Here is a 22117-nt window from a genome sequence, read left to right on the forward strand (position 1 = left end):
TGACTCGCGAACCAGATGCTTCTGAAAATTCAATATATCCAGTCTAGACGTTTAAAGGTTAACCTGTTTTTACGTCTGTTGTGTTATCGTCGTGTAAAATCGAGGCATGCGTCCGATGCGTACGTTCGTCGTACGGCTCTGCCAATCTCTTCGACGTTCCACGAAATTTCCATTTTGATAGCGTTCGCGTGGATACGCGCCGGCTACAGGGAACGGAACGGCAGCAACCTGCATTTCTCGGCAAACGGACAAATTTTCGTTCAACGAATGTACAACTCGATCGGAAACTACGCAAAGCCGGATTATTCGCTAAGCCGTATTTTTATCGTTCTTTTGTTTGCGAAACGCGACTGACCGAACTCGCAAAGAATTGCGGACAATCGAGACAAGAGGAAGCAGAAAATACAGCGGTACACGTGCAACGAGAAGAGAGAGAAGGACGTCGAATATCGATTTAAGCCAGGAAAGAGAAAATAACGGTCTTCCTATTTTAACAACGAGAACGATAATTAGAGGTAGAAAAGAAGCAAGTCAAGGGGTTAGATCGGTTAATTGCACACGCAACGGTTTCACGACAACACGCGCGAAACGTTTTCGTGTCGCGTATTCGCGTGCTAGTCGCAGGTTTCCTTGAGATTCGCGCGAAAGAACGCGCTGCGTCGTACTCGCGATAGCGGCTCGGCCAAACACTCGCGTTGAATCTAAAACAGATCGGGGAATTTTCGGTTGACGAAACCGGGCCAAAGGTGCGAACAGCCGATCTTTTTAGCCTTGATTAGAATGTCACCGACCGTTTTGGCATTCGTCCCAAAGCCACCCGTTCGTTTCTATCGCTTTCGCGTTGCGGGCCGCTCTCTACGATAATTTATACGCGCGTCGTCAATTCTCGCCTCTGTTTCACCGCAAAATGTCTCGCGCTCCGTGCTATTCGCTGCGTATCTCGTATACGAAAAGTATCGTTTCCGACGTGCTCCGTGGCGAGAAAGCAACGGTAGATACGCAAAGGAAACTCGCTGTAAAGGTATATCCCGATTAGCATCGATCGAGGAATTCGCAACAGCGGGCTTTCCATCTGTCTCGACTCTGCTCTTCCCGAGTACCTTCACTTTGCATTGTTACGTATTCATAAGCGACGTTACGTAAGCGGTTCGAACGAATAGTTAGAATTTCGCCCGGAAGCATTGGCCGTGGCGAAACGATGCGCTTGGAATCGCGCGTGCCTTGCAATTGCTCCGAACCGGAAGGGATGTCTTCGACTTTCTGCTTCAGAAGTGGTTTAATCGACCGATTTCTAGGCAAACTTTTATTTTAAACGAGTCGAAGGGCAGGATAACGTAGTTCCTCGCGTCAACGTAGCGGTAAGTTCAAAGTTGGAGTTCCGAGGATAGTCTCGGGGATAAGCTGTGGCATCGAAGACGATGGAAAGCGTACGCGCTCGAAGCTAACCGCAAATCCATACGTATTTACCCGACCAACGGGCAATCGCAATCTGCCACTAAAAGACCGGTAGAAGCCACGAAATTAAAGAGTTGTTCGAGTACTTGCAATTACGACAGCGCGCGCTTCGATTCCAACGAATCGTTATCGTAATTCCAGCGAGACAGATTGCGTTCCAGGAATGTTTTTAAGCCCCTTAACGACGAAGAAGAATAGATTCGACGAGAACGAACGAGACAGACGTAGAATTTTTGGCCTGGCTGTTGCCGCTTTATCTTTTCATCGCCTTTATCGATAAATTTAATCCGTTACGCGTGTCGCAAAGACAGAGAACACGCGAAGATTTGTCCATCGCTGTTGTCGCGAACGGTAAGTGTCGTGAGAAAGAGTCGTCGATTCGTATTGATCGTGCGAACCTGGGCAACAACAATGTCTCACACATTCAATTGTTGCGTTACGTTAATAACGCGCAGACGTCGCGCGGCAGCGGGTGTACCTTAACCGATGGTAATTATCGTTCGTTTGCCAGCGAGCACATCGGCCGCCTATGTGTCGAACAATGCGGCATGTGACCGTTGTTACTGATAATTAGCGTGGCTGGTGGTTGTTCGCGATAACCGCCGATAACGCGATAAGAAAACACATTGTACTTACCACGCTGTTATCGTCTTTATTTCGAACCTCGTAAACTATCGCGCAATTAAATCTTATACAGCCAACCAAGCAGGACGATCTTGATCGAGTTTGGCGAGGTTCGAACGCGGATCGGAAAATTTACCGATAGAAAACAGTTCGAACGTCGTAACGACTAATGCGTGCATGGTACAGCGTCGAAGAAGGAACGCTGTTAATTTATACCGTTTAACCTTTTCAAGCTTACCGTTTATGCATACGCGATATCGCGTTGACTTTACGCCATTACGATCGTATTCCAGTATCGAGACGTAGGTATTCTGTCTCGAAATATGCGAGTCTGGTGCATTTAATTGTCCGCATCTTGTCGATTCTACCCTGCGACGATAGAAGCACGCTGTTAAACGAGAGATTCGTAACGTATAACGTTAATAATATACGTTACAAAATATGTACTTGAAAGCGATTTTTATACCCAAGTAAACGTATCAAAAAGACAATTGTTTTCGACGAATTAACATACAACGATCGATCGATCGATCGATTCTTCTAGCACCTACGCGCGTTGCTTCCAAAAATGTCCATATCTCTCGTCGTTTGCACTTTTTTATTTATCGTCTATCGATGTCCTACATCGTCGTATTCCAAGTAACACCGATAACCACGAAGTTCGCGCTCTTTCTATTTAAAGAGAAGCTGTCCTCTTAGCAAACTGGTGTGGTTATTCAACCTGTTACCAACTGCTGCATCAATTTCAATGAATTCTCCGCGTTGAAAGTCGATACTGGAAAGCAAACGGTTCTTGAAACCTCGAGATCCTGCTTGTGACCGCGATCTCGGACGGAAGGTCTCGGTTAATTGTCAGCTTATAGTTAGCGCGTCTTATTATTAGTGCGTACACGTGTTCCTAGCAGCGGAAACGGTGCTCGAAAGCCGCGTACCTTTTCCTACACGGACCCGCCTCCGATCTAACGTATAACGGTCTCCCACGACGACGTTTCCCTTCGACAATTTAGACGCCTGCGTTTCGATTGAAGTCAACTCGATAATCGTCCGTCTTGACGAGCCGACTCGAATTCTTCCGGCTCGTGTCGATCTCAATCGTGATTCTCGATCCCCGGCAGTCACCGACTTTCCTTTGTTACGGCCCTTCTCGCCGATATAGACGAAAGAAGCATGCGACGCGTTTCGCCTCTTCTCGCTTTCTGTCCGACCATCTACCATTCGATACCAGCTGCTCGCGTATTCACCGAGTCCTACTCTTAGCTGTTACGTTTCCACTGGCTTACGTTTACTTCAAAGTTAAAGTTTTCCTTCATTTTTACCTAGAGTAGCAATCGAGGAAGCATAGAATCGTCTTCCAATGACGTTATAACGTAAACGAACGCGCGTCGATTATCGATTCTTCGACAGAGCGGTGGATAAAGCGATCGAGAATCGTCCGGGAGAGACTTATCTTTCTGTCTCGCAGATATTCCGCTAGATTTCTGTATAACTACGGGTTCTTCCGCGTTTGTACGAAATTTGCACAGAACGTATAATGTCGGTGATGAAGGGACATCAGGCCTTTTTTTTTTAAATTTTGGGAAGATTCTCAATACTTTGGTCTAAACTATTTGTTATAGCTGTACTTAAATAATAGAATAGTGGGCTTGGACTGGAGGTGACACAACTGGTCGCCGAACGTAGCCACGGTCACGGGATGAACGTTTTTACCTAACAGAAAAAGTACCAATATCGAGGGACACACGTTGTATTAAGAAACAAGTCCCGGGCAAGAGCAACGTCGGGTCTACGCGGGTCTGCGTAGTAACGGCGCCTGCGATTTTGTCGATATCCCCGGTCAATATGCAATTGACAAATGTGATCGTATCGGTCTTTTATTCTTGTGATCACCTTGGACAGTTTACACGCATCGTCTTGTCTTTGCGTTTCAAAATATATTTTACCGGACAAAGAGTTCTCCCCGTTGACAGTGGGTTCTCGTTATCGAACCTAAGAACATTGTCTTTAACATCTAAGAGTGTCTAATCACCACGGTTAATTGTCGAACTTTGTAAAATCAACATTTGTGCATATAATTGTGTAGGCGTGTCGTGATAGGTGCGTAAGGAATACTCAGATGTTTTAACGAACAATTGCTTATTAAGAACGAATTAACAGTCAGAGTCAACAAATAACGATTAACAGATACGATTAACAAGCAACAATAGACACCAAGAGTTCTATCGACGCGTTGCTGTGCAATGGTACTGAGGAGTTATTTATTTCACGGCGTAAGACAGACTGACTGCCCTTTTGTTCCGGATCGAACGGATTCTTCCCTTCGTTGCCCATCGATATCCCCCATTAGCGTGCATTCGTTAGATGTGCCGCCGCGGCTGGCACGCGTATGCTCTTTCGAGAATTCGGCGGAAAGAGCGTGAACATATCGATGGTGCATTGGGCACGTCGGTGTTGCGTTTTGACGGCGTCGCGCTTGTATCCAGAGCCGTTGGAAAGTTCCGTGTCCCGTGCTGCCACAGGTAAAAGTGCACAAAATATCCATAGAATACTCGGTTTCGTTCCTAGTAGATAACACGAATCTCTATTTATTTCCGTTTCTCGGCTGTGTCCACAAAGATATAAATTCGCAGAAAGATTCGCAGTCCGATAATATAACTCCATTAAGATAATTCCTAAGTACGATGATGTCGGAGATGCGAAGTTGCCGCTACTGTATCTAACAACTTGTTCGAGTTTCTCTTTAGCTGCGCTTTTAGATGGTTACATCTTCTCGCCGCCACGGTATTTCTATTCTTGTTCGTTCAGTTCCTTTTGCAGCGTGTGAAACCGATTGCAAACAGTGAATCGTTATCAACGCGCGATCCCATTACCAACAGCAAGCTTAAGCTCGTCCCAGGATATCAAACGAGATCGCGTTCTTCTGGCTAAGGGAACTGGTCAGCCCGGAATCGTGCGCCACTTACGCCTCGCCCGTGCCATTTGCTTTCTCGGTGTTTCCAACTCCATTCGAAATTGTACGACGCGCGCGTATCCTTCTGGCCAGAAAATCCGGCAGCTTCGTCGCGCGTTTTCTTCCTTCCCCGTCGAGCATCGATTGCGCGAAATCACGCGATAACAGACGCGTTGCTGGGTTCGCGATCAACTTTTGGTCGCCTCGACCGATTCCGAATTTCATCGAGCGTCGAAACATCGTACGCTTGCGATTCAGATCGAGAAAATCGCGGGCCTTCGTTTCCAGTTTTCGGATGTTGGCCATGGGGCGAAGAAACTTTGATCGTTTAGAAATTCGTCGTTCTTCGGCAGTTTCGTTCCTAATTCCAAAGATGGGGGACGAATCGTCGTGGCTGTTAGTCACCCTCAACGATAGGTCGGCGATGGATATTTTTTCATCTATCGGCAAACGAAAAATTAACATCCGGTCGTTGGTTTTTATCGTTTGAACTTTGGTCTAGCGACCTTATCGTGTGCGTACGGTGATCTTGCGATGTTATCGATTTCGTTTTATTATTTCCCGTGTTTTGTAGTCGACACGAGCAATTTACAATTCAAAGGTTCCTTTACGAGGAAGACGTTATAACGACGCGAATGCGTGGATAAGCGTCTCGTTCCGGAGATTAATCGAATCCGCTTAGTTCACCACTGCTTTGGTGCTGATCGGAACGGATTAAACGCGAGGACGGTGAAAAACAAGGAGACAGCGCGTCCTTTTGTCTCTAAGAGCGAACATGCTTTAATTCGAAATTTCACGTGCTGGAACGACGCTGCTTTCCGCTTGGCTCTTTGAAAACATCCGTGCCAGGCCTTGGACGTGATCGTAACGGAGATTTATTAATTTCCTCAGCGGTAACGAAGCGTCTTTTCGACTCGAACGTAACGAAATTGCGAATCTGCCAGAACCAAAATTCCGATAGCTGGCAGCCGTTCGTTTACAGTTACTTGCATTCTCCAGTTAGAGAAACGGTCCTCGTCATGGCACGTTCGTCGATCGACGTTTGGAATCGAGTCGTCGTTGCGGTACTTTTATATATATTCTGCGGAACGTTTATCCGAAGAACCATCGCAGTCGCAGTTGCGAGCGTAAATTGCAATTGAATTTAGAGACTGGCCGGAACGAGGTTTCAAATAAGTTCGTTCGCAAATGACCGCACCGATTGCGTCTCTATGACTAAAAACTAAAGTCGAGCGGGACGATGAAGCTACCTCGGAGAAAAAGCTGCGAAACGAGCGCAAGTCCGGGTAAGCGGTAATTATCGTACGTTAGCGAGTTATCGGTTGCGAGCGTCGCTCGAACTTTACTCCAGTGGAATTAATCCTCGTGGGTCCTGGAAAATTTCACCATCAGCCCTCGCCAAATGTTCTTTAGCCCGACTTTGCTCGGGATTCTTCGCGATAGTCCTCCTGTACGACCACGATAAGGTTGGCAGCGGGTTTGCGCGTGCATTCGTCAGACACGGTGACAAACTGTCCGTGTCGTTAGTTAACGGGCCGTGGCGTTCAACGAGCAAACGCTGCTCGGAATTTACTGCTTCCAGGTTACGTAATCCGCGCGTGTTAACCATATCCGATGGATCGCGGATCGAGTACGAGGATTCTCGCAAGGATTCAACGCGGTTCCTCGTTAACCGGATCGATCCACGCGAAAGATCGTAAGAACGTCGCTAACAGAAACTCGGAATAGTCGAAAAAAGAAAACGTTTATCGAATACGTTGACCTCCCGCTGCAAAGAGACGGAGTCGTTATGCCCACGCCCATTTCTTTCTTCGTTTTACCGTTCTGGACTTTCTGGAAAAAATCGTGAAACGTTTATCAGGGTAGCTTTGAAATTCGCTCGATCGAACAATTTCAAACAAATGTCGCGGAAGGAATTATTTTTAGCTTAGACCGTTTGACATTGGTCGCGGCAGATGGAGATTTATCGTTGGTTAGACGTTAGACGTTAATTTATTAGAACGGATCGAGGGGTCGATAAGACGGAATATTTGAGGAGAAGGCGCGGTTCTCGATTCAATGGGGAAATTGTGTCCGCCCGTGAAATATCGCGCGATTGTGTAGCGCGTGACGCGTGACGGCGAAGGCTCGCGTGCAAGGTGAATCAGAAATAATCGCGAGATTTCGTTGTCCCTCCGTCGCAATATCAATCGATTCGTTGTTTCGCCGATTACGCCGGACGGTTAAACGCGAATGCATCGATCAAAACGAAAATAACCGTGATCCGCCTTCGGCCTGAATAAACAGTCGATTGACTGGCATCCATCGAAAAAAACCGCCTCCGCGGAGAATCTTAATCACAGGATATTCTTTTCGAGTCAGTCTCGTTTATGAAGTCATCCGATCGCGTTTTCTCTGTGCCATGTATGCGCATCTACGTATACGCATCTGTATGCACATCGTACGTGGAAGATGGCGAAGCACGTTCGATGTATCGAGTATCGAGTTATTTAGAACGCTACTGCAGGAATGTTATCTATTTTTTAATTTTTATCCTCATCGAGTCTCTGATAACTCGCGAAAGACTATCTCGTTCTTCTTACGCGCATATTCTCACCACGTGCGAGTAAATTTCACATTGTGCGAACGTTATCTCACGCATATACCGTTCGTCATTCGTATTTATCGAAGTTACTCGGACAGCTTTTATCGTGGAAAAAAAGCCCAAGCGTCCACCATCCTACGCAAAGTCACAGAGTGGCTCGAAGGAGGCATCGATAGCCGCGAATAAAATCGAATCGAACCGCGTTACGCTATTCGACCGTTTGCGACTACCTTGGCAACCGTATCGACGATTACGAGACACGACCGAGCGATCACCTGTGCGTGAAAGTGCTACGAGAGCCGACCGTTCGCTCGCGAATAGCTAAGTACACGCGAGAACATGGGCTTGCATTTTCATCCGAACTCGATTGCGAAACTGCGAATGACACACAATCCGGACAGCCTTGGAGCAGCCTTGCCCACGGCTAATGCAACGGTCGAGCTCGTTCGTGATCCGTGAATTATACCCGGTGACGTCGGTGAAAGTTATACCCGTGATCCTCGTATCGATCGTTCGGCGATCAGTTTCGCGAAATCACGATGCGTTCCACGCATACGCGAGAAGAAATTTCGTTGCTGCGATTTTTCCAATCCACGCGCGCTGGGATTTCGTATCTCGACCGAGGGAAAATTGCATTTCGTTCTTTGAAACGCGTCTGAGTGGAGAAACGGCCTCGTTTCGTCGTGCATCGTCGTCGTAAAGCTAGATCGAAACGTACGGATGGTTTGCAGTCGAGGCTCGACCTATTAAACTCGTAATTGTAGCCGTGGCAACGGCGGTCTTTATCGCTTCGTGTTTAAGAAATTAATCGAAGGTTCCGTTGGTGTTGGTCGTCGATTCGGTCGTTAACTTTAAGGGGTCCACCGGTACGCTCCATGTTCCCGCTTACGAATCTGACCGCTTAAAGGTTACTTACTACAAAGCGGTCACCATAATCAGCTTAATAGGTCTCTATGGACAGTGCTTAATCCCGACAAGGACGTCGTACGCATTGTCTGGTGTACGCGAATTGATTTCACGAAATACTCGGATCGACCGGAAAAGCGCAAAATCAGGGGAACACGGCCGATGGCTTTTTTCTGTTCGGGCTGTTCGAAGATTTTACCATTACCGGGGAAAAGCTCTTCCGATTCATTTTTATTTCGCCGTGTACTTGAAATTTTCGCTCCTAACGTATTCGACGAATTCGACGTGTAATCGAATCTCCGAGTCGAATTTGAACGTTTTCGTGTTTGCAAAGATTCTTGAATCGGATTCTGCAATTCCAGTTTTATCGTTTATTTCGATTTTCCAAATCTGATCGAAAGATCAGAAGTTTAAAAAGCGTGGAAGAGGAAGGTTTCGCTCGTTTGTTTTTCTTTCGAAGCACCGATGACTCCGCCGGTTGGACAAGCAACGTCGCTTTTTTTCGGCGTCGCGGCGCGCCACGAGCGTCGACCGCTGACATATTTGGAGCAACGACTCGGTCCAATTGTCCGCGGAGCCATCGTCGTTGCAGCGCTGGCTATCTTTCGCCGTTGATTTTTTCCCGTGCTCCAGTCACTTGCTTTCTTCCCGTCTCCTCTTCTTCCGTCTCCCCGCCTCTCGCTTCTCCGTCGCCTGCTATCGATCTAACGCGTTCCGTATCGCCAGATCGAAACAATTATTCGAAAAATGAATTCCGCTTGCTGGTAGAAGATGGGACACGGACAGAGCCGCTTTGTCGCGTATATCGTTCTTCCAGATCGAAGAGATGGCACGGTTTCTCTTATTGGATCGGATCAAACGCAAACTGCAGGACGACCGAGTACGTTCGAGCGAATAATAGATAGTCGCATAGTTACAGGTTCGATATCGTTGGGTGCAATTTGCACTCGGCGTAGGAGACGAAACCACGGAACGAATTCATGAAATATTCAAGACGGTACGTTATTCTTTATCCGTATCGTACGTAGAGAGACAAAAGCAAAGTGGAAAGCGGCGAAGAGGGTAAAGGAGCGCGGAGATTCGTCGCGGAGCACGGCCACGAAGACCTGTTGACATCCCACGCTGATATCAACCGTGGTAGAATCGTCGCAGGAAGAGCAGGATCAACGATCAAATTACCGAGCGCGCACGGTGGTTGAATTTAATCGTCGCCTTCGCCTTCGATCTACTCGGTCCACGGATTAAATTCATTCCGTAGCTCTTATCTTCGTCCGTCGAACTGAAAATTGTGGGTATACGATGGAAAGTTCGCCGTAGACGCCAACTCCTGAACGACCACGATCGGCAGGTGCTTGAATTTTACCAAACGAACGTTAAATCGAGCAACCGGATCGCTCGAGTCGGACGAAATGCGTAGCAAAAGGAAAATACGGATTCCCTTGGGAAATCGCTTCACGCCGTTTACGGTTTCTTTTTTTCGCGTACAAAGTTTCGTCCCTGTAATCGGAGAATCGATTACAAGGCTTCTTGCTCCCCAAGCTGCTGTGCAATATCGTTTTACGAGCGCGACGTACGTTGGATGGACTATCGTCCGGCACGCGAGCAACCATGTTAAATCGTGTTTCCGGATTGCGTCGATTCCCTGGATACACGTGTCTTTTATCAAGGAATCGATAAGTTTTGTAGCCGTGTGCCGCTTACTTTCTGTTTGCGAAACCGTTGCCAAGCAACGCGCCCTTAATTAAATAACCAAAGACCAACGACAAGGTGTCGAGCGAACGTTCGATTGGAAATTCGACATCCATCCGAGAAGCGGGAACGGCAAAAGTTACAGCTTTCTCGTTAACCGAACTCTAACCAGAGGGAAAACTTTACGACGCTGTTCGGTCCACGTTTGTCGATTCTCGTCGATGGAACGTCGATCAACGGTGGCGAATTTCGTGTTCGCGTTGACACTGAAAATTCGTCGGTTCCCAGGGCTGTGGCTATCTAAATTTTTGGACGCGTCAGAGGATAGGTCGACCCGGTTTCCACGGTAATTGGCTCGCGCTTCCCACCCGACGGACAACGGTTTGTCTCCGGACCCGTGCGAATCCCGCAGCTCGGCGGCCGTCCCGCTGCCAAAGCGTCGACCGTGGTTTCGTTGAACGCTTCTGCCGTGCTTTCGCAAGCTGCCACGATATCCTCGCGTTACGTTCGGATAACGGAATTCGTTGCCCGGATAATCGACTCGATAGCGAGAAAGAACGTTCGTCGGTTTATCCGATCTTTCTGGTTATCCTTCGATCTGTGGCGGCACTCGACGAGAAATACCGCCACTCGGCGCTAACTTCCACCGGACGACGGTAGCGCAGTGGTTAGCGCCTTAGATCGCGAACGTTCTTCGGGTTCGAATCCCGGCCGCTCATAGTCCAATTTTTCTTCCACGCATCTAAATTAGAAGAAAAATAGCAGTACCCCGGTAGCTACATCTACAGCCAGCATCATCTACAAGTATCACGGACAACAATAATATTACACCTCAGATTCTTGAATTTATCGTGAAAAACGAAAAGCCTACGTTATTATTCTGTACGTTATGTCGGATAGCTACTCGAGCTTCTGTTAGGACGTAGCTGTAGCCGGAAGAAACCGCGACGAAACACGTTCTTTCATCAAAGGCATCGCTAAGGGACCTTTCGCCAGAATCCGAGAAGAAAAATAGTCGATTCTGCTTCGCGTTCGTTCCATCTCCGGGAAGAGGAAAAGATAGGTTTTAGGGCCGAACAAACAGCGCGTAATCGCAACGACTACTCGTTGTTCGTCGGATTACAGAGCGCAGTTGCAGATCCAGCGGATAAATGCTAAATTTACGCGAAATTTATTCCTAGATGACGTCGATTTTCGCGCGTGAAATTACGCTCGTCGCGAGATACGATCCGCGTTTAACTCGACGACTGCGGTATCGCGAAAGTTTACGGCAGACTGTGTGCACCAGAGGCAGATGAAAAGCATGACGGAATTAGGGTCGGCTGGTATCGCGATACGGAGCGTGGCTCGGCCAGGGTTACGAAGCTTCTTCTTTCTCGTTCTCGTCGTCGAGAAAGGTGAGAGGAGGTCGGTCTTGTTATATCGATATTCAGGGGCTCGTGAATGCTTTTGCCGGTAGCCTACGTGACCGTAATTCCTCGACTGGATGCCTCGTCACGTTCGTAGTTCGTGGGAAATCCTTTTTTTTTCCACCGGTCGGGATACGTTCCGGAAATAGTGGCTCCTTTGATCGAGCTAAAGACGAAAGCGACGTTGCGCGGGGGCGGAAGGTAAATTCCGCGTTTCGCGTGGTGGAGTGCGACCAAATCGCCTTCACCTTAGTGAAAACACGGGACGACCGAGGACTCGAATTTCCTCGGCGATTCGCTGGCCCAGCTTCTCCGACGACTACTACTCGTCGGCTTATCTGCGATTCTTACGCTCCGTACGATCGTTAAACGTAATTAACCTTGCACACTGTGACCGTGAAATTGTACGCTAGCGGGCGATCGCGGTTCGATTATTTTGAAAACGTCGCGTCGATAATTAGCTGCGGTCTCTCGTATTTCGTCGATCGAGTTTGAAAATTTTGGTCGTGCGCCGAGTCGACGAGTCGGACACGTTGCGCGATCAGACCGTCGCGAGAATAACAAAGAAAACGACCACGCGCTTCATTCGTTATCGGTTATCAGCAGGCCGCGTCGTCGCTCGCGTCCTGTCCCTATAACCCACTATCCGACATTTAATCGCGACAGGATGCGCGTTTCATCGAAACTTTCGAAAATTGCGCGTGACGCGCTCGGCTCGTCTCGTCTACGCGCCTTCCTTCCGGTCAACGGAAGTTCGTTTAAAAAAGAAATTAAGCGTGACGAAGCTAAGACATTTTTACTCGATCATCGATCTTCCGCTTCCTTTGCCAAGTACTATTTATTCTTTGAGCCTGCAGTAGCTGCTACATGTCGCGAAAGAGTAAAGTATTCATCGTGATTAATTGCCAGACATTTTTGATAAAATCTGTTGGCGAATAACTAAAACTGCCGATTCCACTGAAACGGCAATCCTATCGCAGACAGCAATAACAGGGTGACTTTTCCAGCGACCGATACGCGCATCCGGATAACAGTGGACTAAGGCAAACCCGTTAAGCCGTGCGATCTCGTTAACGAGTCAAATCCGCGCGACAAACGTACACACGGTCGAACGATGCGTTTACAGGCGACGATGTCGGTCATCCGTTGGTCGATTCTGCGAAAACTTCAAGTACGATTCGGTATTTCCATCGTTCAACAGGATGACGACCGCGCGTCTTGGAGATCGCCTTTGTCATTGCGTTCTCCTCGACGGCGTTTTGTTCCTCGGAAGTTTTTCCGCTCCCCGTGCAAGGTCGATACGACCCACGGGGTGGGTCAGGACGAGCGAGGAGGGTGCGTGTGGCGTGGATGGCGTTTACGAGCCGGAGTGTGCTCGAAAGGAGCGCCAGGCAAATGGGAAAACCCACGAAAACCCCGTTGCATTTACTTGCCATTGGAACAGCGTGTCGTAAAATCGTTGTTATCCGAGAATTTGCATTTCGTAGCAGGCCGAGCAACTTTCTTCTTCTTTCTGCGTATTTTGCATAGGTAATGCAATTGATCGTGAAACGTAACAACGCGCGCACGGTATATCTTTATCTATCTAGTTCGATTGCAACGACTCGACCGAAGGCCATCGAGAGACAGAATTCTCTGTCCTCGAATGAAAATAGAATAGGAGGGCTGGTTTATCACACGCTACTCGCCAAACACGTACGAGCCGCTTTCTAGCTTTGGCTCTACGCGTACTTACATTGCGACTTATATGGAATTCGTCGCGCGAGACATAAACAACGACGACGCACAATTCAGCCCTTTGTACGATTCGATACGTGACGATGACGCGACCGCCGAGCGGATGTTCCCTTACCGGAAGCAAAGTGGTCTGAATATTCATTTAAACGACCGGTTGGTAGATGCCGGTGAGAACTTGCCAGATCAGCGGTGTCCTGCGCGAGACCGTGAATCATCGTTGACCGTGAATTTCGTCTAGTCCCTTTGTTCCAACAGCGACCACTTGCAAACTGATCACCGAAATTCGTTCGCGTTTCGATGCGTCGCTCGTAACCGCGTAGCAAAATGAAAATGCAATTAAGTGCCTCTGCACGCATATTCATGTGTTTCTTTTTCGTTTCAGGGAGGAAGTGCAGGAGCATACCGTCAGATGGGACGCTAAATTCGAGTTTTTATGCAAAATGAGTGCCAATGCGTCCACCGGTGTTCTCGATCCGTGTATTTTAAGGATATCCGTGAGAAAGGTGACTCGTTTGAATTTGCCCCTGAATGGGCCCCAAGCGTTTTCCCTCTTCTACCTGTTCTAACGATAGATCATTTTCGTAGGAACTGAAGGGAGGCAGGTCCTTCCAGAAGCTTGGTTTCACCGACCTGAACCTCGCCGAATTCGCAGGAGCTGGACTCTGCAGAACGAGGTATCTTCTGGAAGGCTACGACTCGAGACACAGACAGGACAATTCCATGTTACGCGTTGCCATCAAGATGAACATGCTGTCCGGAGATATTCTGTTCAAAGTGTAAGTTGCAATCGACGTGTTTCGTCGTCGTTTTGTAATCTAACTTAACGATTATACCCGTGGTTAGACGGAATGACGAAAGCTGAATCGCATTTTCTAGGCCGTCTCCGTCGTTGAAGCAAACGCAGCTCGCAGTACCTGGCGTACCAGGTGTTTCCGGTGTGACGACGGACGAAACTGCATCCGAGAGGTGTACCAATCGAGAAGATTACGTGTCCACTGGTTCGTTAGCTGGAAGTATAGCTAGTGCTAGCAGCGGTTTTGGTAGTCTTCCCAAAAAGAGGCCTGCCCTCTTTTCCTCGGGTAACGAACGAATCTTGTTTCACCATCTTTTCATGTTCTTTCGCCAAATCGGACGCGAGTAAGATAAGCGAAGAACGACGATTCGCGGACAAACGATAGGGAATCGAAACTCGGTGACAGAACATGACAGGAACGGGGATGGTAATGGGTGGTGCGGTTTCACGAATGGTTAACACAACGTTGGTTTTTCAGAGCTTCTCAGCGGGGCGGAGTCCTACGATCCAATGACCCTGAGCGAGATCGTACCGTCGGCTCTTCCAGTGGAGACTCTAACCGAAGCGCACACAGAGTCAGGCCATTCTCGCAATAGCAGCAACACCAGCCAACTGAGCAAAGGCTCCGGCTATGGATCTTTAAATTCACACAGTCAACACAGTAGGCAGAGCAGTAGTGGTGACAGTGGCCACATTAGGTAAGGCCACGCGGTCGCCCCAGGATGACGAACGAGACAGACGAATACGCAAACGATAGAAAACTCTTGTTTAGGGTAAACGAGACGGAGATTCGAATTAGATTCGGGAATTTCAAGCGAAGAAAGAGAAATTAAGCCCCGATCGATGTCCAGAGTTCTCTTCTCGAATCTTTCTATAACAAGTACTCGTCGAATACTTTTCTGCTACTCGGTAATCGTTTGATACGTATCCTACCATCTTCGAACGTGTCCTCGCTCCGTCGATCTCTTTCAAACGAATCGTTTTTTTTTTTTTTTTTTTATTTTTCTTTCGTTAATTTGAAAATCGTTTTGCCCCGACGTTCGATAGACATTGTCGCGATCAGCGTGTTTCCAACTGTCTTTTTGGTTTTACTTGGACGATGAGTGCGCATGGTATTTTGTATGGGATCGAGTAAGAGGAACCTCTTAACGGAAATACAGTCGTCACATACGAGTCACGGGATACCTCCCTCGAATAAGAACGCAACCAAGAACATCACTCTGTAACATTCACTAACAATTTCTTCAATCGCGCGCCACTAAATACCATGCAGTCGCGCTTGCGATTTTGCTTTCGAACTCTACGCTTACGTCTATATTTTAATCGAATCTTTCGACAGAATCTTTTCAAATTTCATTATCGGTAACTTTTTAGAAATTTCTCTTCGGAGAAGTTTCGGTGCTTGCCTCTTAACAAAAGGAACATCAACGCGTACACCATCGAATTCTCTCTACTCTATCGAACTTACCATTCGGACTCTTATCATCTTAACGCGTGTTCGTTGAACGGTTGTTAACAAGAAGGCATCGATAACGATTTACGAGGGAAACGTTAGATCTGTTTCTTTTTTTTTATTTTGTTTTCTTTTTTTTTTTTTTTTGTTACTTTCTTGAGACTCTGGATTTTCTCTATTCCCAGATATATATATATATACATACATATATTTTTATTTTTATTTTTTTTTCTTTACGTCTCCCACGTCTTCCCATTTTCGTCTCTACTTCGTACTGTATATGAGTTTATTATTATTTTTGCATGCTTGAATATTTGTGTTGTGATCTTTATAGGTCACCCTCCTGGCCGGTATGGGCTCCACGTATCCCCAATGTCTCCCAAAAGTCCTCGAGCCAGCAGCCTGCCAGACCCGAGACCTCTCTCGACTCCGAATCCCCATCCACGTCTTCCTCGATGCTGCTGGACCCACGAAATAGGTTCTGGTCTACGTCCAGCCCTCTTTCGTCGCGCGAGGGAAAATCGATCGCGCGGAATCCTCTAAGATCGAGCATAGCAGCCGTTCCTCTATCGAACGACCAAAGCGAAACGAATCGATGGAAGAACGGCGTCGCTTCGAGCGACAACAGTCGCCTCAACGAGAACGTCGGTAACGACGCTGGCGTGTTCAAAGTGCCTGGACCACAGGACGTTCCGCGGCACTTGCGAAAAAACGTCGAGAGGAATAGCTTCGACGCGCGAAACGAACGTAACGCGACGAATTCGGCGACGAACGATCGGAACGAACAATGGAACAGCGTGATCGTGCCGACCGCGAAACCGAGAATCGGTCAGCCAGGTTGGAGAAGTATCTCGAAAACCTGCGACTGCATCGAGAAAGGCAAGATCAGCCCGGTTTTGCGGCTAGCTGACCAGGCCAGAGCCGTATCCTCTCCCGATCCCCTTCATAGGCCCGATAACCCCAGAGCCTCGCTACGTTCCGCGACGACCGCTCAGACCCTCAGGTAGGTTTCATTCATCAGCGACTTTCTCTCTTATAATTCTTTTTAATTAAATCCCCCTGTCCTTCCGTTCGATGATTTTCTGCGTTCGATCTGTTTTATCACTCCCTCTGCTCGTTGTTTTGCGTTTAACCGGTGCGTAGCGTAGTTCGATAGGTTTCGCGCGAGCAACCCGCGGTAGTCGTCGAGCGCGTCAACTCGATTTCTGGATGGACGAGTACGTTCTTTTAAATCGACGATGTCTGGCGTTTAGATATCGTTCGTTTAAAAGTTGACGCGACTCGTCGAAATCCGAATCGTACGTCGTAGCATCTCGGGTTACGGAACAAGGACTGGCGGTTCTTTTCTCCCTGCGTTTTTCTTAATTTTTTCGGTCACGAGCACACGCGTCAGTTTTTTTTTTGTTCTTTTTATAATTTATCGCAATTATATCTTTACGTAAACTCTCGTCGCGTATTTTTAACGTATACGCGTTAGGTTCTTTTTTCTCGGCAATATTTTTCCTATTCTATCGTTACGTTTCCTCGAAACGATGCTCGAAATTAACGACACTCAACGTCACAGGCATTTAACATCGTTATCGACGAGGCATCGGACAAACACGTTAGATACACTCGCTGCGACATCAGCTTTCGCTTTGCTTCCTCGATCGCCCGAGTTTCCCTCTACGGATGCTAAAATTCGACGATTCGAACGAGCGGCGTACGCCGTGCCTGTTCGTTAACCGCGACTTTAGTATCGTATAATCGTAAGACGTTCTCTCTGATCTCTCGCGCGTAAAAGTTTACGGAAGGCGCGACTGTACCTGAACGCGACGTGCGTACTAGAAGGAGGATGTTGGAACAGCGTTTCGTTAAACGCGCTCCAAAGGGACTGTTTGCGTCGAAATTTCTGCTTTTCGGTGTTTACTAATTCCAGAGAACGAAGAACGTCGGTCGGCCGAAAGATGGATAACGACTCGCGTATCCGATGTGTCGGATACAGTTGCGCGATAGACGATGGTTGGAAAACGTCGTAAACGATCCGTTGATAAAGCAAACACGACGATCTCGAGCGATCGAGCAATTTCGACAAGCTGCGTTCGAACGTGTATTTCGCCGAACGCTTCCACGATCGACGGGCTACTCTCGACTCGTTTCGAACGACAGCTACGACGAAACCGCGACAACGCAATCGGTCGGACGACGAACGATTTTCGAAGAAAAGGCAGCTGCGACCGTGGAAGCGTGCGCGACGTACATCGAAGAGACACCGAGGAGGTGAACGGGTGTACAGGGAAAAAGGGAAAACGAAAGAAAATAGGAGAACGAAGCGAGTAACTTGAACGAAGGATGAGAGGAGGTGTAGCTTTCCTTGCAGTTTGGATGGCTTTGTGAATCCTTGCAGGGGTATTGGCGGAAGTCACCGGAAGTTGCTGGACGGGGCGGGGGGCAAGCTGGCTACGGTCGCCACCAGCCCAGCGGACTCCGAAGAGTCCTCCTTAGGGGTACCGGAAGTCGCTCCACCGAGCTCCCAGCACCGAAACAGCATAACCCCACCGTCAGTCCATGCTTTCGACTTAATTCTCTTCGTTTTTCTTTTCTTTTCTCATTTTGTCTGGTCTCTGTATGTATTGTCTTTCTCTCTCTCTCTCTCTCTCTCTCTCTTTCTCGCTTTGCACTTTCGTCGCGACTCGCGGACACGTGGATACAGACGACGTCGACGCCCGAGTCGGAATCGGAACTGGCGTGCCCGTCCTTCGTTCCGCGACGAGGTTGCGAAAGTCGAAGCGTGTTTCGAGTATCGGAATTACGATGTTTCAGCCGCTGTTCCACAAAGGAGCGGGCTAAACGTACAAAATGACATACCAGTGTCACGTACTTTTGCATAAAGTCATGATTCAGCGATATTACGGATAAATACGAGGAAAACAATTACGTAAACTCGATTTATGCGATACTTAATGAGTTTAATTCAATCGTTACAGAAAAAAAAAAAAACGCCAAGCTGACAGTCTGGTTGAATTTTTTACGTTTTCACGATCGGCGTTGAATGACTGCGTAGAAATATATGCAAACGTATTACGTTGATGTCTCCACGTGTCCGTCTGCGAAACTTCTAGAACTATTAGAAAAATTATCCGAGAATATTTCTTAAATTCGATCGAATTTAAAAAACGAACGAGCTTTGGCAAGTTCCGAACGCGTTGCTCTCTCTCTCTCTCTCTCTCTCTATCTGTCGCGCTTCGATCGAGAAAATGGTTTCTCGATCGATTCCACGCTACCGATACTTGTAATCACTTTTTTGCACGCATATTTTTTATCGGTTGTAAACGATATAAAAGCGTAATTTCATTAGACCAAGATAAAGTCGCCTATTAATCCCGATCGATCGAATCCTGCGATGGAAAGAACCGCTCGAGTTACATATCTCGCGCGAAACTATCGGCCATTCGTTTTCTTTCGCCACAATTACGATATTTCGAAGTTTTGCCGAGGAAAAAGTGCAAGCGCGAAGAGTCGAGCACTTGCGTAACTCGGATCTGTCCGTAACCAGATTTCACCTTGTAACAAATCTCTGACATTTAGAATATTTAATATGCCACGTCTATAAGATTTATACCGAGCAGTAAATTTGTCAACTTCTCCGGTCGCTTTTGCAAGTTACTTCGGCGTAAGAGCGGCGAATTTGGACAGGGCTGGCTCGATTCGCCGGTTCCGTTCGTAACGTAACGTCGATCTGGTGACGGTTGGCTCGTTGCATGCGAACCCAGCATACTCGCCTTGGCACATATTCGATCAGAAAAATTAGCAATCTCGCCGCTTGACACACACCTTCCTGTTTCGCTTGCTCTCATCTATCTCAGCCTCGTCCCAAAACGTCTACCGTATTCGATCGTTACGAGACGCCTTCGAAAACCGACCACTCGCTTTTGACCTTTGCTTTTGTTTCGTTAGCGTCGGTAGCAACGAAACAGCTGTCGCGCGTTCCTTGATCTTTGTATCGAACGTGACGATGTTTTTGCACGAGGCGTGGTCGTGGAAATCATTCGCGCCCAATTATCCCGCGAGGAAGACGAGCGCTGGCACGGAATCGTCGTTTCGCGAAAGCCGACGCTGTCGTAAAATTGTAAAGACCCAAGGACCGCGTTTCTTAGGAGCAATGATAAATATTTATCAACTTTGTCTCGATACGTTTCATGGCCAGATGTTCGTGTTTTCTTCCTTTTTTTTTTTTTTTCCCCTCCTTTTTTTGTCGATCGTCCGACCAACGACTATGTCCTTTGCGGCGATTTACTTCTTGGAAAATCCAAGAGGAAACGGAAAGAAGAGGCGCGTACTATTCCGTGCCGGTGCTCGAAACGGTAGAAATTGGAAGATCGAGGAGGAAGAGAAAAACGGTGTATGGTAATCGTGGATTCGTTTGTTCCCTAGAAATCCTTCCGGTGGTTCCGGTCTCAGCGAAACGGGATCTCTGGACCGAGCAAAGGCGGCGTTGGAGCGTAGGAAAAAAGCGGAAGACGGCGCGGGAAATCCCATCCTGTGCAGGGTCGAAGTGACCAGGCCAAACCCGGATTCCCTGATCGACGAACTGATCAAGGCAACGAACTTGGAGCAGACGGATCTCGAGAGCTCCGAGAGTACGTCGCTATGCACCCTCTGTTCTATTTCGTACTCGACCCCGTTCTTTCTCTTTCATCGACGAACACGAACGGTCTCGTTGAAACGCGATATAAAAAATTATAAGTGGTCGATTAAATGTAATTTGTTTTTCGACGTCAACGAGACGCGATACAAACAGCGCGTAATCACGTCTGCGGGGAAAAAAGCTATCGACTACTTTATTTTTTTCTTTTCTTAACGTCGTACGTCTAATGCCTGGCGTCTAATGTTTCTGATTATCGATGTTCGCAGCAACCGGACTCCAGCTATTCATAGCGAAAGACGGGACGACCGCGCTCGGTAGCCACGAGATCAAAAGTCAGATGCCCGCGGGTGTGTTCAAGCAGGTGGTGATGGAAGAGAATAATAGGTAACACGAAGCTATGGCGGCGAGAAGACAGTACGCGAGACAGGCCAGCGCTACGTTTTCGCTGGCCCTGGTGCCAGAGCTCGTCTACGAGGCCTACGAGCCCCGGTAGTTGCGAGGACAACGAAGCTGGACGAGGGAATCGTCGAGAGGACGGTGAACGCGGCGACGATGGACTTAACGCCGGTGCACCTCCATCTCCTATCTAAATTATTCGTTTCGGTCGCCTATCCGCGCCCTATCGGCGTTCGGCGCTTTACGCTTCTCGTACGTCGTACCGGTAACCAGATCGATCGTCCTTTGCGCTCAAACGTTGCTAAATCTTTCCTTTTTATATATCGAATCTAAATTTATGCGACTAATTTCGCGGTCCGTGGTAATTCAAACGGGACGAAACGCTTCGAGTCGTACAGGACGCTTGGTCGATGAAAACCGGCCGGCACGGGTGCTGCACGCAACTCGTCGTCGACCACGCGACGCGTATTCTCTTCCGCCAAGTCGAAGCACAATACAAAATGATTCCTCTCTTTCCTTTCTTTTTTTCCTTTCTTTTATTTTTCAATGTTCTTCTCGTCGACCGTGCTTCGAGAGGAAATCGGAAAGCGTTGTTCGCGTAATTGAACGAAGACAGAGATCGGAGATAATATAGCGTATTAGAGAGCGCGTGTATCGATGTGCGAGAAGAACGAGAAAGAGAGACAGACAGACGGACGGACGGACGGACGGACGGACGGACGGACAGAGAGACAAAGAAAGAGGAAAATACGACGAAGCGCGATCGGCGCTCAATGCGTAACGTTTTAACCGTTCGATGTCGAGTAGCGTGGAACAATGCGCGTGCACTAACGCTTCTCTTTTTTGCTACCTGTGTTCACGGTTCCTTTGTCGTTCGCGTAGACGACCGCGCGGTATATTGTAAAACCACGACCGAAACCACGCGCGTTCGTTTCGATCCTCGAGAGGGATACTCTCGACGTCGGGCAACGTTTAAAAAATAAAGTAAGAGAAAACTCGCGAGCGTAGACCCGCTGCACGCGCGCTAACGTACAAAAAACATTTTCGAACGATTCATTTCGGCTATACTTTTCCTTTTCGTCGAGTTTTTCTATCGTTTAAGGTACAAGCGTTTCGTATGTACGTATGTTCATATATATATACACGCACATATGTATATCTATATATGTGTATGTGTGCGTGTGTGTGTATATATATATAGATATATATATATATAGATAGATATAGATATACAAATATATAGCGTTCTGTCGTTCAGTTGGTTCGCTGGAACCGAACGGATTCCGCGTCGGACGTTTCCGTCGGTGTTTCGATGATGTATTTATTTTTATTCATGGATTTAACTCCACTTTGTAGTACGTATTTCCGTCTAATATATTCTCGCGAACTGAATTTTGTCGCGACGGGTCTGTACTTTGTAGCCTTCATGCCGGCTCCTTTCTTTTTCTTCTTGTTTCTTTTTTTGCACTCGTTCGCGCGGCCGTTTGCGTATGCGTG

The 22117-nt window shown here is 47.7% G+C and overlaps 1 protein-coding gene across 6 annotated transcripts in view; it reads left to right on the forward strand.

The window, feature by feature from the left end:
* The window catches only part of LOC117230403 (protein FAM102B), a 51424-nt gene extending 30109 nt beyond the window's left edge, over nt 1–21315 (forward strand). For 3 of the 6 annotated variants that reach the window (XM_033487826.1, XM_033487843.1, XM_033487836.1), the window contains exons 3-10: nt 13734–13854; nt 13937–14127; nt 14228–14430; nt 14623–14842; nt 15932–16600; nt 17984–18136; nt 20011–20216; nt 20491–21314. In XM_033487826.1, coding sequence (XP_033343717.1) covers nt 13734–13854; nt 13937–14127; nt 14228–14430; nt 14623–14842; nt 15932–16600; nt 17984–18136; nt 20011–20216; nt 20491–20612 — 1885 coding nt within the window. In that variant the 3' untranslated portion in view covers nt 20613–21314. Of the gene's footprint in view, nt 1–9481; nt 9514–13733; nt 13855–13936; nt 14128–14227; nt 14431–14622; nt 14843–15931; nt 16601–17983; nt 18137–20010; nt 20217–20490 lie in introns of those variants that run through there. The other 3 variants (XM_033487850.1, XM_033487860.1, XM_033487868.1) reach the window with 3 other exon arrangements.
* The last annotated feature ends 802 nt before the right edge of the window (nt 21316–22117 follow it).

Source organism: Bombus vosnesenskii, unplaced genomic scaffold (assembly GCF_011952255.1).
Source record: "Bombus vosnesenskii isolate JDL3184/JDL3185 unplaced genomic scaffold, Bvos_JDL3184-5_v1.1 scf7180000013262, whole genome shotgun sequence".
In the NCBI taxonomy this organism is placed as follows: domain Eukaryota; kingdom Metazoa; phylum Arthropoda; class Insecta; order Hymenoptera; family Apidae; genus Bombus; species Bombus vosnesenskii.